Below are 18,106 nucleotides of genomic sequence, written 5' to 3'. Positions count from 1 at the left end.
ATTCCCATATTCAAGTTATAAAAAAAAAAAAAAAAGACTCAACGCTCAGAATCATATGGCAAGAATACTGACCGAGAACCACAGTAGACACATCAGCATAAACAAAGGGTAAATTATAATAATTAAAGAAAAAGTACTGTAACAAAATCTGACACTATGCTGGCACCAACAAGCATTCTAGTTAGCTTGCGTGGTATCACGGGTATGGCAAATTGGGCAAGTTAGCAACAAGCTCTCTTAAGATGCAAGCATGTAAGGGAACTGAATGTAGACTTTTCTACTGTATTTGATTTGCTTGGCTCAGGCATTTGGCATTATTATAAATTAGTTACATATTGCCCCAGTGCCCTATTTGATAAGGTAATATATGCTTCATCAGGCTTAAATACCCTTGAAATCAAACCTTTAAATGTATTGAACCACATACAGTGGAAATGAAATGGGCACAAGACATCTGCAAAGATATGGCATGTAGCCTTGGTTTCCAACCTTCTCTATACTGGCACGCACCTTCACGCGAAGGTAGAGGGGCTCGTTGTCGGAGAATGTCTCGCGGCGGTAAGCATTGAAAACAGACCAAGGCTGCCGCAGACATGGAGGCTTGAGGACGAAACCGCAGCCACCATTCTGACGGAACCAGCCACGGTGCAGGTCCATTGACACACCGGACGTCTGGACGTTCATGGCCGCTGCAGCAGAGTTGTAGTGGACCATTGAGCCAGTGTATTATGAGCTGCTAGTACCGTGGGCATTTTCTGACTCAACTTTTTATTGGATTCATTCGTTAAGGCCTTTTCAAGACTTCTGCAGTGCTCCAAAATGCAAACAATAAGGCACACTAAAAACATTGACACTACATGCACTTTCAAACGGGGGGGGGTTCCCGTTCTCCTCCCATCTTCTCATGTTTCACTACCTCATCAACTTACAGTTAGAAGAGTGAAAGCATTGTATATGCTTCATAAACTCAGCATGTACCGTGGGCTTCACTAAATTCTCATTTTTTCTTGCTCTCTGCAAAAAAACTCATTCCTTCTATGGACTTCTCCTCATTTGTAGTAAGTGTTAAGTGCTATGAATTTAATGTAAGAATGCTCTCCTTGCACAAACGACTCTGTGATGGCGATTTTCGCAGCTTAACAGAAGGATGTAAAATGCAACAAATGCAAAATTAATGTGAAAAGATCAGTACATTATTGCTAACAAAAAGGTTTTTTTTTTTTTTTTTGATGAACCTCCACATAGGTAGCCAGATTTCTCAACAACTGAAGCAGTGCAATATTGCTGCCACTGTCTTTGACCAAATATTCTGTGTACAGCTCAACATGCTCCTTCTGAGGGTGTGCCCTGTGTTCACTTGTTGATTCCTTGTTGATTGACTTCACATCCGCGCAGTAATGCTTGGTGCAGTTTGGTGCCACAAAATAGGAGACCACAGTGTCGACCCTTTGGCTGTTCTACGTCCACCTACACTACTGCAGATCAGGAAACAGTGTTCATGTTACTTTCACAATTAAAAATTGTCAAGTGATTGAGTGCGTGCATTTAATGCCACCCTTCCTGTGAGAATGCCCGAAGAGTAGTACACTTGGATACTGCTTGAAGACGGTCAGTGTCACAACCTGCACTGCCCAGTTACAAGTTACTGCTCCTTTCTCAGGCTACTGGCCAACCAGCAGGCAGAATTATCTTTGCTCAACACATTCGGAGAGTGACACTCCAGCCTTGTAGCTTACCCATCTGGAAACCGCACGCCCACAGCTCCAGTGGGTTGTAGTTGCTCGAGTCGACTCGGCTGGCGGTGGGCGAGACGTGCGTCAGGAAACGGCGAGTGTGTGCTGCCACCTCGTCAGCCAAGGCATGGCCGAGCTTGAGGGCCGATGTCTCACTAAATGTGCACACTTCATTCTCTGCCTCTGCATGACCAGAATTAGAGAGAAAAAGAAAGTAAGCAAAAGCAACAACAACATAAGAGACAGTATTTTACATCTATGTAGTAGAAATTTTGTGAAAATAGCTGATCTGCCATCCGATCACTAGAAAACAACTTCAAATCGTCCTTTGCACCATCTTATGCCAATCACAGCAGCTAACAACGGTAACATAAAAACTCCTGTTTCTCCAAAACTGCTTTGGCAAAACCGAGCCTTATTAGAGTAAGCAGGGTTGAAGTCGGCTAAGACAAAGTTGTGTACGCTGTCTCCTAATGGGAGACAATATTTCTAAAATATACTTACGAGACTGTTGAGAGGTTGTAAAGTCAGTGAAGTGTATCCTGGACAGTACCACCATGTCAGACAGTGACTTGATAAGCTTCAACTTCTTGGGAGACTCCTGGTGAGCGTTAAAAAAAATTAAAGAAGCCATGTCACTCATTGGAAGCCCATGCTTTAGCTCAAGAACCTCAGAGGCATTTCCGCCCGCCTAAACAAGATTAGCCACTCTCACGCCATATTTTTTACCTGCAAACAACGAAAATGTTCCCAATACTTTCTTCCTGATCCAAGGGTCAGCAAGACAGACTTTATTTACAGAGATTGCAGTCCCTGCATAGCTTGCTTTGAGTGCTGTGAAAAGATAAATGTTTTTAGCCCGCTCTTCCATTGCCTGTTTTACGAGCATCGTACATTAGAGCCTTTTAATGGATGAGATGCACCATCTTATGCTTATGCGAAAACTGTGTGGCTACCAGAATAGCTGTCACTCATCTGAACCATACAGCAATGTATTCAGCATCACTAGACCATGGTGAAAGACTGCCACCATTAAGCACCACTCGCAAACGTTTCTTCCTACTGTACAGCACATACACACCCTGCTGAAGTGTGGTAAGCGGTAATGCTAAAAGCTCCAAGGTCGAAGTTTTCCCGAGTAGAAGTGGCAAATTCCAATTAGCTGTTGATGGCGCTTGCCGCCAAAAACTAAAAGAAATGTTAACATGAGAGGAAGTGCATAAGTACAGAGAGTTTGAGATAAATGTGTTCTCCTAGCATTTGCATCATTCCTGGTTATTTCTGCTGCAACCAATGTCCCAAGTGGCAACACGGAGATATTGAATGCAGTATCCCATGGCTGTCAGCTGCTGCATCAAGGAGGTAGAAACCATTTTTTATGGAGAATCGAAGAAAATCACACAATGTCATGAAAGTGCAGCACTCAGCAAAACCTCAAATAAACAATGCAGTGGGCACTCGTCAAACACTTACCGAATGATTGCTGTTTTTGTCCACGAAGTCATCCTCTTCTGATATTTCTGCCTCCTCGGAATTATCACGAAGCTTCTTGCTCTGAAAGAAGGAACACGGTTGTTCACATGCAGAATATTAGCTGCTTTATCATTAGCTACAATAATTAACCTATGAAGTCAAAAGGCAGGCATGTATACCATAACACACGGGACTTATATCTGTTCCACAGAAAATTGATTAGTTAAGGACATGTAGGAACCACTTATATGTTTTTAAAAGAGACAGACTCCAAAGTAAATCTATCGCAGATAAAATAATGGCTCCTAAAAAAGAAAAGAAGAAATATCTCTTCGTGAAATATACCAAAACAAGATAGTTCGCATTAAATCAAACATGAAATGCGGTGAAGCCATGTAGACCAGTTTTAATCGACATTTTTGGGTGCATCTTGAAGTTTACAAACCTCACTAGCAAAACCCAGCGCTGTGAATTTTTCGTAAATCCAAGGAAAAAGTGATGACTTTTCTAGGAGTCGCACATCGAGTGGAGTGCTTTCCTGATGAATCCAAACAGTTCTTAAGGCAAAGGCAATTTGTGCATGAAACAGGTATTTGGATGAATGTGACGAATCTGTACAATGAAAGGGTCAGCTGAATGTTTTGTGCACAAAGAGGTGAAGCTAGCAGACTGCTTACACAGAGTATGCAGCTTGCACTTGGGTCACTAGACTCCCGTTTTAAATAAACCAGCACTCATTACGGTTAAATATGGGAGAGAACCTTCAGCCTGTAGAAGATAGTCAATGCTGTCAGCTTTTTTCTTTATTGCGAAAGCAATACTGCTCGCAGTTTGAGCCTTCAGCGTGGAACGGCGGCGACCACCATTGACCTTTCATCTTTAGACGACCCCAAGCTGGCAGGAGCTGCCAAATTGGTCTCTCGTTTCACATGGGACCGTTATGTCAGAATCAGCCTGCTAGGACCCTGGCATTCACGTTACCCCTATAGGTCACTAAGGCACGTTCATATCGGTTCGTTAAAGCGGGGCTTTATATTTGGGCTGAGGAAGAAGCAAAAGAGAAGAAGAACGCTCAGTCACCCGCAGCTAATGCTTTCGCTGAATATTGGTTCAGCAGCGTTGAACCCTTGTAATTTATTTTTTTCTGCAAAAATAAAAAGTTTAAGGCTTATTTTCAACAAAACAGGTAGTTGGGAAATACTGTGAAGAAAATCACTGACTATGAAGATTGGCACAGCCATTGGTTGAATGGGAGTGGGCTCTTCTTGCAAGAGGCCGTACAAGTAGCACTGGTGGCACTTATGAAATACTTAGCGCTGCAGGAATAACCGTAAAATCGATGGCTATAGTCTCAGGCCTACAGTTGGCGCATCTTACCTTTATGATGATTTTCTTCTTCAGTGCCTGAGGTGACAACTTGGTGGAGAACTCTGGCCCGTCCCGGCAGGGCAGATAGAGCAGGTCACCGAGCTTTTCCATGAATAAGGCCACGACCTCTTCTTGAACATCGGGTGGACAGTGGTTCTCGAGGTGGAGGATAAGCGGATACCTGTAAAGGGCCCCCACTGGATTACTACTGTGTTGAGCTATGTAACAGGAGCCTGAAACTCTAGTCGCTATTATTTTCTGTGCACCCACCGCTCCCACACTGATCCCGCCTGTTTGCACTATCGCGGTAAATGGTTGCAACTGGATTAGGCATCCGGTTCACGACAGTGCACTCTTAAATGAGTTTGTATGTGCACGAGCCATGTTAATGTAATATTGTGCAGCACACAAATCAAAGCAGGCCTGTGACATCCTTGATCTTAAACCAGAGTGAAGGAATCTTAACAAAGGAAATAGCAAAGAAGGTGTCATACCTAGAAATGAAATCTGCGATTTTAAAGCAGAAGTAGAAGGGCAGTCTGATTTTTCACACATATAGAATTCTTGCTTCTCCCCACCGCAAACATACCCTTTCGTGACACAATGGCAATTAAGTGGACAACAAGTGGAAAAATACAACGGCATGATCCAAGAATGCTGATTGTTCAGTGATTGGCATGATTTGGTATTGTGCGTTAATTATTACATTTTCATTACACTTGAAACAAGATGCCTTTGCACTTCCAAAAATGCATTCTAAAGCTGTGCGAGGTGCCTTATTTGTAGCTATGTAGAGTTGGCTCAACAAGCCTCTACTCAGGTAGCCTTTTATGCTGGATGTCCTATGCAGGCCTCGCATTATTTCAAATAGTGATGACAGCATGAGCGCCAAGAATGCCAGCTAGTCAAAGCAGCCACTACTACTCACTCAGAAGTCTGGAAGGCAAACTCCCGAATTGTGTCCAGCACTGCACTAAGTGGAACTTTTCCTGTCAGTGTGTTGCCATGAAACACAACCGGTCCATCAGGTCCGTTCCAGCAGTCCACTGTAAGGCACAGAACAGAAGCTGAGGCCATCCACTCGCTCGTCATGACATGATATTTATTATGCAGTTCCGAATGAGGCAGAAGAAGAGTGAGGGAGATGGCATGAGACGGGGCTGAGTCCACCGAGGTAATGGTCTACCCCCGCCTGTTCCTAAGTGTACCACCCAGGAAAATATAAATAGAAATCACCTTTGACTAGACGGCAGCCTTGGCTGAGTGCCTGAGCATAGCCGTCCGTGCTTGAAGGCCCCTTTAGCTGATCCTCCATAAGGTACCTGCATGAAAATGCAAACTCAAGACATTATTTTGAAAGAAAGGGTTAACAGTACAGGACACTGTTGCTGCGGATACCGAATCTCAGTCAACAGATAAGCAAGATGACAAATACCGCCCCCTATGGTCATCACAGGGACAAATGGTGCAGCCATGGTAATAATCATGCCCACTGAGTCCACCCTCAATGAAGAATGCTATGTGAAAACTTAGCATAATGTAATATCAATCAGAAAAGCGAAAAAAGTAAAACATAAATAGGTAGGCAAATGCAAGGTACCCGAGTCCAAAGACTGCTGCACATTGCTTGGAAGCCTGATATTCGCACCGCCACTGACAGCTACGGGAGCAAGTAAAGAGGAACTAACGTGTTGTGTGAGGAAGATATGAAGTATTGGCATAGCGGCAGTTCCATGTCCTGGAACACCTGCTTGTGTGCCTGGTCCATTAGGCTGCATTCGTCCGACAGCAGGAACAGCGTAAACCCTGTCAAAGAAGACACCAAGTTGAGCCAAATTGCTAAAAGAGTGTGGTGTTTTCAGACACCACGAGTAACAATGAAGAAAGCTTACCGTCCAAGAGCATCTGCCTATTTTTCTTGGCCTCCTCTGAGGGTTCGTAGCGCTGTATCAACTTGAGGCAGTCATCAACGGTGATATTTTCAAACTGCCATAACAAAGCAACAATATTTCAGAACTTCATTCATACCTACATATACACTCTAAATTTGGGCACAGTTAAATATGCATCTAAAGATGCTATGCTGGGCCAGATCGCAAGTGAAAGAAGCAACACACTCTGAAGGGGAAATAAATGTGGTAAATTAGTTTCTCTCTGCCATAGTGGTGCAGCAGTTAGGGCGCTTGACTATGTGCCCAAGGATGCAGGATCGAATCCTGGCCACAGCGACCACTTTTCAATGGAGGCGAAAAAAAAAGGTGCCCGTGTGCTGTGCAATGTCAGTGCACATTAAAGAACCCCAGGTGGTCGAAATTTCCAGAGCCCTCCCCTATGGCGTCTCTCATAGCCTGAGTCGCTTTGGGACGTTAAACCCCAAAACCAAACCAAATTAGTTTCTACTGTTTAACTGTTGTTGTCAGTCCCGCTGGCTTCTTTACTTGGTGCCCATGCTCTGCAGCTTTGGCTTCGCATACAGTGCTTACAATATCTAATCAATGTCTAATTTGCCATTCCATACAATATCAAACAGGCCATTATTGTATGTGCATATGCTTCAATGTGTTGGGAAACTACTTCGGAACTCTTGAAGTCAATCAACTCTGAAGGTCTACAAAGTGCCTACCTCCTGTTCACCTTCAAGAAAGAACTGAAGGTCCTCAACAGTGAGGTAGTCCTTGCCAGAGTATCTGCAAGAGTGAACCACCTTGATGTAAAGAATACCGGAGCTGTTTACGGTAGCATCCGATACCCATGCAGGCTAACATGCCACTCACCTGACCATGAGAAAGTACACCTCGGGTCTCGTAGCCAGCTCCTTGAAGAGGCTCACAAACTGAGTTCTGTCTATCCTCCCTCGGTCTTGCTCAGTCTTCCCAACATCGAACTCCTACCAATGCAAAGATGAAGCTTCATTTAGGCTCTGCTTTTTTCACGATTATAGTGGAAGTTAAGGAAACAAAGTTTGTAAGAAGCATATGATGTGTTTTTTTTAGAGTTTTTGTTTACTTAGGTGTGCTATATTACCTGCCACAAAAGACTTTAGCATTATTATTAGGGTGGGACTGAAACTTAAGGAAGTCCGAAGGCAATGCTAAAGGCAGGTCAGTTAACAATACCAGATTTCAAATGCTTTTTGCAACCTGCATTCCGTTAACATGTAACAAATCTACTTCTACAACCAGCGTCTGAAATTAACTGATGTTGCCAACTTTTACTGCAAAGCTATTCCAGTCAGTTAAATCGAATGATGAAAAAATGCATATTAAAAACATTATTCCCACACTAGGCATGAGCAAACTAGGAGCATTCCTACATCCCACAGCATAACATTATGATGCTACACATATTCACCCTTTATCTAGGATCATATTATATGGCAACTCAATATATTTATATCACAGTGAGTAAGGTGTCACAATGTGTGCTTCAGGCATACTTTTTTTTTGGCTTTGCTGTGATGAACTTAACTGCGTTTTTGTCCTGGTGCATGGGTATGCCCACAAGTGGCATTGTTAACTGACTGCAAAGCCAATGAACACACTGCACGCTGTTCAAGATCTGTCAACTACACAAAATCCAAGATGGTGTACATATGACAGCCTGCGATACCATTTTATGTTCCGACCATGGTTTTGATTTCTGCTGTCACAAAGTGCTTATTCTATACATGAGTTGGGCCATTGAACTGTTACCGGAAGCTCTGCGCTGTTATCACCCTCATGCTGCCACCGCTCAGAGATAGCATCTCGCACAATGCTGCAAAAGTAGAATGGCCAGATATGTATAAATCTAGGGTGGAAACACAGAACAATGGCATTGTGGTGACAGCAGAAGTCTGCACTGAGCTTCTGTAGTGCTTTTCCAACTTAATATGGCTTTTGTCGCAACCGAAATTCGCAATATTAAAATTCTGGATGAGCCCTGAAGGTAGCAGCAGTGACGACACATGGGAAATGATTCTAAGCACAGGAAAAAAAAAAAAAAAAAGGAACAGTCCTCAAACTCGCAGCAGAGATTTTGGTGAAGCACCAGGAGCGTTGCAGACTCTACGACTCTTGGTGCCACGTGTACAATGGTGTGCACAATTTCAGCAAAGAACACGGTTAGCTTCATTGGGCACAAATAGAAGAAATGCTACTATTGGAAAGCCTGATGATGGAAAAGCAGATCAAAGTTCTCTGAATGGAATAATATGCCACACAAACATATGGGAAAACAAATAAAACAGGTACTACACAGGACAGAGGACAGGCTATCTATCATTTCCATCAGTACCGGTACATGGCGAGGCAAGTCCAGTCTGCAGCTTGGCCTAGCACTCAACACGCAGATTTTAGAACACTATCCATTTTCGATTCGACCACACAGACCGAGCAAGTAATGATGCCAAAATCAGTTTTAGAAAAGGCTAACAGGTGAAACCTCCAGAAGTGTACACAGAGATGCCTCAAAGACATCAGGGCAAGGACGTAATTGCCTCTGGGTAACTTTCAGATATACAACCTCACTTATGATGACAATGTGCTCCTAATTGCTCACCTGTCTTAGTGTCATTACTCGTGTCAGAGCCGAGTAATCAGCTTAAAGACATCAGGGCAAGGACATAATTGCCTCTGGGAAACTTTCAGATATACAACCTCACTTATAACAATGTGCTCACAATTGCTCACCTGTCTTAGTGTCATTACTCATGTCAGAGCCGAGTAATCAGATTGAAAACCCAGAGGTACAGGCTGGCAACAAGTAAAACGTTTCATGCTTACCATCATTTTCTGCTTCAGCCGGACAACACTGAGCTGGCTGTTGAGTTTCTGAACCAGGGCTATAGTCTCCACTTCATCCAGGAGGCCCTTTCTCTCTGTGTCCGCTTTCTCAAACATCTCTTGCAGCCACCTGGTTATTTGCAGTCAAGGAACAGCACTTTTTCTAATCATGGATGTAATTTTCACTAAACGGGCCTTGGCTATGCAGCACATCGATATCCCGACCAGCCCCATGCATGTGATTTGTCATCACTGGAACGTTTATCAGAGTGCCTTTCTACTAAATACTGAAAATACACTTTATTATTAATTCAAAATCACTTAATTCATATTTGTTGTTTATTTGAACTGATGCTTACATCCTTCAAGCATATTAAAAAGGCTCTCACCGATATGAATTCCACATGATTCAAACATATTTTTGGTCTTCTTGAAGTTACAATTACTGTGTAAAATGTGCAATGCACTGCAGCTTTTAACAACTTTACAGTCCCTTCTCTACTGCCTAGAACTTCTATGAACAGCCCTAGCTCACATTTTGTTCTGTTAATACACTGTCTATACTGCCAGCTCTTCACACTCACACATGATCATTAGTATAACTAATTTTTAAATAACAACCTTTTTAACATAAAGCCTGTTTCCTATGATAGCGCAGCATGTGCACCTTTGCTGTGCATCCAGTTCTTATAAAATAAGGTTGCTTCAATAAGAGTTCTACAGTACTAGTTCCAGCCTCATACTTGACAACAGTTTGATTGCCGTACAGTTCAAGAAATCACTGGAGGACTTCAGCTATGTTAGGACACAATGAGTGCTGTGAGAAAACAATGAACAGCTGAAGTTGACCACCATGCAAACAATGTCTAATAGCTGTGTTCTTTGCATACCGTGAGCCTGCTCTAGCTTTTAGTGCGAAATTAAACCATAGGCACGACAAACCATTCCCCTTTGCTATGCCATAACCTATTGCTGCACTCTGTCCATGCGCATGCATGCACAGTGTTGTGGTCACCTCCTCTCTGTTCACCTGAATGGACACAAGACCACAGCCAAGTTATATAAACATAACGAACTCAACTTCCTTTCTCTCTATTCTGTTTGGCTCCTTTAATCACCCTTCCCATGAATACGGCACCCAACAATGCACATGCCCTTTCCTTTAATAGTCCTTTGCACAATAAGCCCCGCCTCGGTGGTGCAGTGGATAGGGTGCACAAGTGTTGTGCCCAAGGATGCAGGAAATCCCGGCCGCCACGGCCACTTTTTGATGGAGGCGAAAAGCAAGGTGACCCTCAGTGTGTGATTTCAGTGCACATTAAAGAACTCCAGGTGGCCGAAAATTCCAGAACCCTCCACTAGGCGTCTCTCATAGCTTGAGTCATTTTGAGACGTAAAACCACATAAACTAAACCAATCATCATAAACTTCTTTATATTCTTCTTCTGCTTCTAGGCCATAACGTTATGTATGACATTGTATTCTATTTCCTTAGGCTTCAATGTGACACAACACATGCAGCACACACATAACAGGCAGTTTGTGCCTGGACTGCCATATCTATACATGATGACACTGAGAAATTGTTGTTCCCCTTAGCACCACTGCATAATGCATTAGCCAATCACAGTAGTACAGGAATTATACATACATGTGTAAACCAGTAAAATGTCATCATCCCTATGAGACAGATTCATAAAAGCAAGAAACATAGTCTCGCGATTTTGCCTTGCAATTTTCACTATTCGGTAAGATGTTGTATGAGCCAGAAATGAGACTGCAGCTATTTTTCATAACCGCAACTGCATCCCAGTGTTCCCAGCATGGCTTGTTTTTCCTTCATGATTTCCATGCTTAATGTTTAGGTGGCTTTTTCTTGATATGGTCATGTATTTATGCATTAAAGTTCTTTCTATATTTCACAAGAGCCCACATCCCTCCCCAAGAAAGGCATGAATGGCTACAACCAAGGCTAAAATTGCAATAACATGAGAAAAGCTCTTAATATGAATTAGCTCATGCATTTAAGTAATTAAGAGACCTACTACATGACATTTCCAAGGGGCATTAAAAAAAAAGTGTTCCAAATTTTACTCTGCCTTGCTATGTCCTACATTTATTATGTATTCAGAAACCTTGAAAGACATCAGGACAATTGAATTTAATTTTTCTTTTCCTTTCTGGTTACATCATTACTGCGCCCTCAACACGGACAACTTGCTGCATCTTACAAGGCAAGCTATAAACGCACATCAAGAGTCTCACACATATGTTACTTGATGCAAGAGATAAGGACTGAGTACCAGATAGATATGATGAAAGTAGGTCATTGCACATGTACATGCTAATCCACTGCTATCACGCCCTATAAAGAACGCAAGTAAGACGTCATTCGAAAAGTGCATTCTTATCTTTGCCCAAGCGAGAATACAAAGACATTAGCAAATTGCCCCCTTATTCACCTGGTGCAAAACTCTGCAAAAGGGAGATGTGCCAAAGGGTGTGTGGCACAATAAAACAGCAACAGGGGCAAAAGCTGATAACAAGGATACTTCTCTCGCATCCGCTGACGTTCATCCAAATTGTCAGGTGCTGCAAGAAATGGAAAGAAACCATATCTTGCGGTTACCAAGAGCTCACAGTTTCACTTTCACAAGTTTGTAGATTATTTGTAATCTTACGTAAAATAGTAGCAGGACTGCAGTGCTAGACATTTTGAACACATTCAGTGGTGAAAACAAAAATAAAAGTGTCCCAGAAAAACATGCCCACAATAGTTAAAAAGGAAAAACTGCAACAACAACAGAAAGGCACCATCCAGGATAAGAAGTTTACCATCTTTTCAAAGACGAAGGATGAAAATGAAATGATCACGCGACACACGCCAATGTGTGGAAAATTAAAGGGCTGTCCTTTCTAGAAGCCCAGCAACAGTGCCATGATTTGCAACACTTTTTTAATTCCACTTACATGCTTTCTTAATCCGGCTCAGCATTACCTCAACTCTAAAGTTAAGGAAGCTCTTACACAAAAAGCTAATGCAAACAATTTTTCTTAAGACTTCCAAAAGATAAGACAACAGGTACAGGACAGAAGTGAAAAAAACAAATGCAGTGCAAATACAGTGCATAAAAAAAGAAAAGGTACATAAGAAACAACATGCAATGCATGGAGTAAATGGTAAATGCTTGAATATTATCCCTATGTGCGAATGGGCCTTAAGTGCAGAAGGCTGTACTCTACGGCAAAAGACGCCTACAGCCTCTTCAGAAGCAAGCCCTCTCAGAACAATACCTGGGCCCTCAGCACAAAAGAGTATTGGAAGAGAGTAAAGAGTCTGGCACAGGTGCCCCAAGAGGCAATGCTTGGGAAAAAAACAAGTTGTCATGTCTCGAGAAAGAAAAAGAAAAGAGAGAAGACATGCAAAGGAAGGCAACGCAAATGAAAGAGCAACAGCACACAAATTCTCGGCTGGAAGCTCATTCTTCAAACAGGTGCACCTGTCACTTTCAAACACAAGTCACTGCTGCTGACAGGAAGGTCACGCAAGGAAAGGAGATTGTGCAAATGCGTCTTGGAGCAGAAAATACACTTGAAGAAGCTGAATGGGCCACTTTACGACTTTTAAAGCTAGACTGAATAAGAAGGAAAAATAACTAGCAATATACAAAAAGATCGAAAGCCACTTTCATGAAAACCTATTGCAGCGAGACGCTGCCCACTCGTATGTGGCTAAGATTTTGAAGGCAGGGCGGATTCCAGCAATGGAAATGATCAATGTCTCGGTGTTAAGAAGGATACAGAGCAGCACAGGGTATTTCAGGCACTTTGCATGAGTGTTCACAACGGCAAAATATTGAACAAGTTTTGTTGAACCACTGCACTTGAGCGAACATGGGTCGCAATAAATTTTTGTGAGGCACAGTTAACAAACGGTTAAGCTTTGCGTTTGAAGACGAGAAAAAAAAAACAGCTTAGAGAACAACTATATTAGTCAAATAAGACCAAATAAAGTTTAGCTTCTATGAAAAATGAGCAGTACTAAACATTTTTTTCAGTCTCAGAAAAATTTGAGTGCAAAAGGTGCTTTCATATCAAACCATAGGAAAGTGTTCAAAAATTGAGTTGCCAGCATCAACAGCAAGAAGAAAATTTGTGAATGGCAATTAAGGCAGCTGCTTACATCGATTGGCTGCGATAAGCATGTTGAGCCCTGTGACCCAGAAGTTGGCTTCGTCAGGGGTTGAGGCCACAAGGTCAAGCGATTCAAAGTCATCACCGTAAATGACTGAGAAGACACAGTCCTCAGAGTAACATCCGGCCACTTCCTTGTCTCTCAGCACATCAGTGCTCTTGCCAATGCGGATTTCTCGTATGGACCGTATGGACACTGGAAACAAGACAGCCCACTCTGGAGACTTAGCAAGCACTAGTGGCAATTGGTAGTAGAACACAATCTGTGCTTAAATTAGTGAAAATCAACAGGGCAGGTTTCATTCAGCTTTTGCTTGACTGCAAACAAGGGAAGTATGGTAAATGAAAGTTTCATGCTTCTAAAGCATTTCAATTTCTCTAACACATAAATTAGTATCCTCAACATGTTGCCCCAACATAAATCAGTGAAAAGGGCAAAAAATTACAGTTCTCAGAAATGTTGAAATGACTGCAAATGCCTACTTTAAGCAAATAATTTTCTTATCAATTCTTGCACCCTCAATCATCGTTAGCAAGAGTGGTACCATAACCTATAGAAAAATAGAAACAGGCAGTCTATTCATTTCTACAAAATTAAAAGGTTTCAAATAAACGGTGGAAGGCGATAAGACCGAAATCGGAAAAGGTTTAAGCAGCCTCATCGCCTCAGGACCAATTTACAGGGGCGTGCAAATAGCGGTCTCTTGGCTTGAAACAAATTCAAAGCGGATAACAAATTCTGTCAAATAACTTCAAAGTGAATAAGTAGAATAGTTTATAAATTAAGAAGGGCCAAACAACACAGTTCAGTGCTTACCAAATCATTTAATTTTTTAATCTGGCCACTGCATACAAAGAAAGAGTAATGTTTATCATATAGGCATGAAGCTCTCATATATAATGAATTTTATTATGGTTCATTTGGATTATGTACAGCTATTCACTTGTGTTGAATAATTCAAGGAAATTTCATGCCAAAAATTCAATGGAATTTAATTTTGGATAACCTACTAGAGCATTAAATATTTAGAAATTTCTAATATTTGCACATCCCTGTTTATTTATGATAAAAGTGCATTTTGTTACATGTTTACAAAGAGTAGTAGGCTACTAACTGCCCAAAATGTAAGAGCTAAGAAACGTGATGCCAAATGTTATAATATGTGCTAGCATCAATTCACTTTCACTGCACACTCACAAAGCAACCAGCGAACTGAAGCAGTGTAACAAGGGCTTGGTGGGAGCAGACAACATAAGCCTTCTCAATGATAATATGATCAGGAAAAAAGCTAAAGAATAAAGCTAAAAAAGAATAAAGAATCTGTTCTTTGCAAATGCAACATCGCTGCCATACTTCTTCAAAAGAAAAAGAAATAGAAGTCGCTGCACTCGGCTACTAAAAGATATCCACACAACCTCTTAATCACAAGCCCAGTGTTCAAACCAGATCTCAAGAGGCTGCACCTGTGCATTTTGAACACAGCAACTAATGTGAGGCCAGCATCAAGAGGTGCTCATCAATAAATTGTCTAGATAATGAGCTTTGATCCGCTACAATTATTGCTTTATAAAGGCCCTCTCAAAATAAGAAAACATGAGCTTTACAAGAAAGAAACCAATTTCAATAGCAGCTTTTTGAAATGGTGGTGACTGCTGTACTTTCTTATACTAATTTCCATTCCTTCATTTTGAAGAACTTATAAAAGATTTCATCTAAACTAGTGGCAACAAAACATATGCAAATGAGCAAATTGAAATCAGGGCTGCCAGCAACTTGCATGCCCAGACAGACAGGTGGACACAGTAAACCACACACATGAAATTCAGTGGCATCGGTATGTGGAGCCTGTTCAACTCAGTGCAGCGCAACAGCTTAATGCACTGTTGCCGCGCTTCTAGTTTTCCTTCTTGAAAAGCAATAAGGTACAATTTTTGGCCAAAATGTAAATGCGAGTTACATGAATGCGGGTGAGCCCCACCCATAAACACACCAGGTTCATCCTCCATTTTCCATAGCTACCATTTCTTATGGCTACCATTTTCCATGGTTACCATTCCCCTTGACTGTCATTTTCCATGGCTACTAGTTCCCATGGCTACTTTACCTTAAGACGGAGTAGTTTTTGCATGCATCGTGCAGACGGGGTGAGTGGTGAGAGAGGATAACTTTGGCCGTGTGAGTGCGCCTGACTGATAAAGCTGCGTAAGACCAGAACTTACACCTTGCTTTGTTGGACTTCTTTGAGGAGGGCACCCACTTAATGGCTGAAAGGTCTTCCTCCAGCGTGAAGTAGCGGCGGTACTGGCGTGAGCTGGCCCTGATCTTCAGCAGGCTGCTGCCAGTGATCATGAATTGCAAGCAGTCATGAGCTGCGCCAACAAGAAGGGAAACAACCCACCTTAAAAAGGTACGACTCGGTCACATCCCTTAATAAAAACGAATTGCGTTGTCGCCAACAAGTTTGGTTTGAATTGCACACGTAGCATGCTGGAGGTGTATTCCGAATCCAGAAGGGCTGAGTGGCTAATGAGAAAGAAGGCACCTGAAGCGACAATAGCTTCAAGCCATTCATGCATTCTGCTGACCTAGCTGGTCAAAGCAGGGACATGTAGAGCATTTGATGTACTGTCAAGCTTCCAAGTTCCTTTTTTCTTTCCTATAAATTGCGACACACTTTTGCTCTTTTCTTTTAGTTTTGTCAAGTAATCTTAGACCATTCATTACACAGGTACTGTATGTTGAAAAAACAGCATGGACATAAAGCATGGGAAAAGAGATAAAACTATTTCAAGTGCATGCTTCTTGCATCATGTGTTTACATTGTCCTGTGATCGTGACCTTTCATCAACTAGGCAAATTACGTACTGATTACTGTCACCAGGTATAGTTGGTGCATTATGCTTTTGCTGGGACTATCAGCTCTCCTACTGATATTGCTTGCTTTTTCCTTTTTGGAGACAGCACTAAGTTAGTAAATTATTGTTCTGCGAATATTTTAACTGATGTGTGGCACTCAAACAGCCACTCTGGCTTTTAGTTTTTGTGATGGTATTTTCTTGCTTAAAGAAATAGTACTACATGTTGTATCAGCTGCTGCTAAGCATAAAACTTGCATTAAAATATGCATTCAGCATCACCAGACAAAACACCCTCCTCTGTTCTTCATTTTCTGACTCACCATTGCAGATCTTCCTTTCGGCAGGTAGGCTCGTTCCACTGTGAAATGACACTGACTTGGGAATCATCTGGGCCTGGTTGAGAGACAGCGTTCCACTGCTGTCTCTCCTCTCCCTTACTCCAGAGGTGGTGAACTGCACCCGTAGTGCCGAGTCTGCATCTGTCGACGCAAGACTGCTCTTGGCACTCTCGTGCGAGTCGGAATCTGATGAACAAGCCACACTGTTCACAGAAGCACTGATCACACATTGGTCCAGCTTCGTGCCAGCTTCATGGAAAGCTGGAAAGTGTTTCTCAATAGATGGCGGGGTTGCCACCCTGACCTCTATTGTGTTGCCATCGCCAATGCTTTGCAGTGATGACCGAGAATCGGGGTGGCTCACAGTTGCTGGATGTGATGGGACCTCGGGCATGACACCTTGCGTAGCAGGCTCTGTGCACTGCACTGTTTCACTGCACGTTTTGCTGTGCTGTGAGGAGATTCCATTCGGTGAGAGTTTGCCTGCCTTTGCGTCGGCCAGAACAGGCTGTGGTGCATGTGTGGCTGGAGTAGAGCCTGCAGTGTTGCTTGATGTTTTGGGCACTGGTGCTGTTTTCTTGGCAGGAGAGGAACATGGCTGTGTAGAGGAGACCACAGGGACACTTAGCGTTCGACTCACGTCAACACACACCTTTGGCACCACAGGTTGCAAACACGGTTTGTCGCTGTTGGAGCGGCGTAACGCAACATTTTCATTTTCTTGCTTTGCAAGTGATTTCCTTTCATTTGATGTAGGCAAGGCAATGCCCGTGTGAGCCAGAGCAGTGTCACTTGGCCCAGAGGGTGCAGAGGGGTTGGCCAAGAATCCAGGATCTGAGCTTTTCCTTGACGATGATTCGTCCGGCTTTGAAGACGTGGATTTTGCACCCAATGCAACGGTAGTATGCGATGCATCAGTTGCAGCCGTTGAACAACTTGAGTCTTTTGAATTGCTTGCGGGTGATGAAAGAGCAGCTGTGTCTGCGGACACATGTGCATTGTCTTGCTCGTCTCTACTCGCTACTGTTGACTTCTGTCCAGATGGGACGTTGTTCCGCTTTGGTGAATTATCCCTGCCACTCATCCTGGTCCTTTCTTGGGCATTGTGCCAAGACCAAGTTTGCGCTGGGTGGTGCAAACGGAGCAGTGGCGGCTACAAAGGAAAAAAAAAAAGGAACACGCAAATGGTTAAGGAATCGGCACTTGCCCTCTACACCAAGTGCACAACTGGGTGGGATCCCTTGTAATATGCAAATCCCTATAATGTGCCCTCTTTAGTCTGCCGCAACAGCCAATAGCATTGTGATTTTTTCGACTATATATGTGCCATGCCACATAAATGCTAAAATAAATTTCCAACAGAACAGAGTCCTAAATA

At 42.7% G+C, this 18,106-nt stretch overlaps 1 protein-coding gene and 1 long non-coding RNA gene across 5 annotated transcripts in view; one reads left to right on the top strand and one right to left on the bottom strand.

Moving 5' to 3' along the window:
- LOC146182080 (uncharacterized) overlaps positions 1-18,106 on the top strand; it is a 133,995-nt gene that overhangs the window by 21,983 nt on the left and 93,906 nt on the right. The gene's annotated exons all lie outside the window — the stretch shown is intronic.
- Positions 1-18,106, bottom strand: part of LOC146182081 (inactive phospholipase C-like protein 1) — a 114,852-nt gene that overhangs the window by 18,686 nt on the left and 78,060 nt on the right. For all 3 annotated transcript variants that reach the window (XM_084577071.1, XM_084577072.1, XM_084577073.1), the window contains exons 2-17: positions 16,711-17,881; positions 15,752-15,901; positions 13,521-13,727; positions 11,890-11,929; positions 9,338-9,467; positions 7,349-7,461; positions 7,198-7,261; positions 6,467-6,560; positions 6,263-6,380; positions 5,811-5,896; positions 5,503-5,620; positions 4,584-4,755; positions 3,207-3,287; positions 2,238-2,334; positions 1,737-1,916; positions 511-689 (exon numbers count right to left, since the gene is read on the bottom strand). In XM_084577071.1, coding sequence (XP_084433197.1) covers positions 511-689; positions 1,737-1,916; positions 2,238-2,334; positions 3,207-3,287; positions 4,584-4,755; positions 5,503-5,620; positions 5,811-5,896; positions 6,263-6,380; positions 6,467-6,560; positions 7,198-7,261; positions 7,349-7,461; positions 9,338-9,467; positions 11,890-11,929; positions 13,521-13,727; positions 15,752-15,901; positions 16,711-17,881 — 3,000 coding nt within the window. The remainder of the gene's footprint in view (positions 1-510; positions 690-1,736; positions 1,917-2,237; positions 2,335-3,206; positions 3,288-4,583; positions 4,756-5,502; positions 5,621-5,810; positions 5,897-6,262; positions 6,381-6,466; positions 6,561-7,197; positions 7,262-7,348; positions 7,462-9,337; positions 9,468-11,889; positions 11,930-13,520; positions 13,728-15,751; positions 15,902-16,710; positions 17,882-18,106) is intronic.

Source organism: Amblyomma maculatum, chromosome 8 (genome assembly GCF_055883805.1).
Source record: "Amblyomma maculatum isolate TAMU_Amacu chromosome 8, ASM5588380v1, whole genome shotgun sequence".
NCBI classification, from domain to species: Eukaryota; Metazoa; Arthropoda; class Arachnida; order Ixodida; family Ixodidae; genus Amblyomma; species Amblyomma maculatum.
The sequence above is the reverse complement of the archived record's forward strand: the minus strand, read 5'-3'. Positions and strand labels throughout refer to the sequence as shown.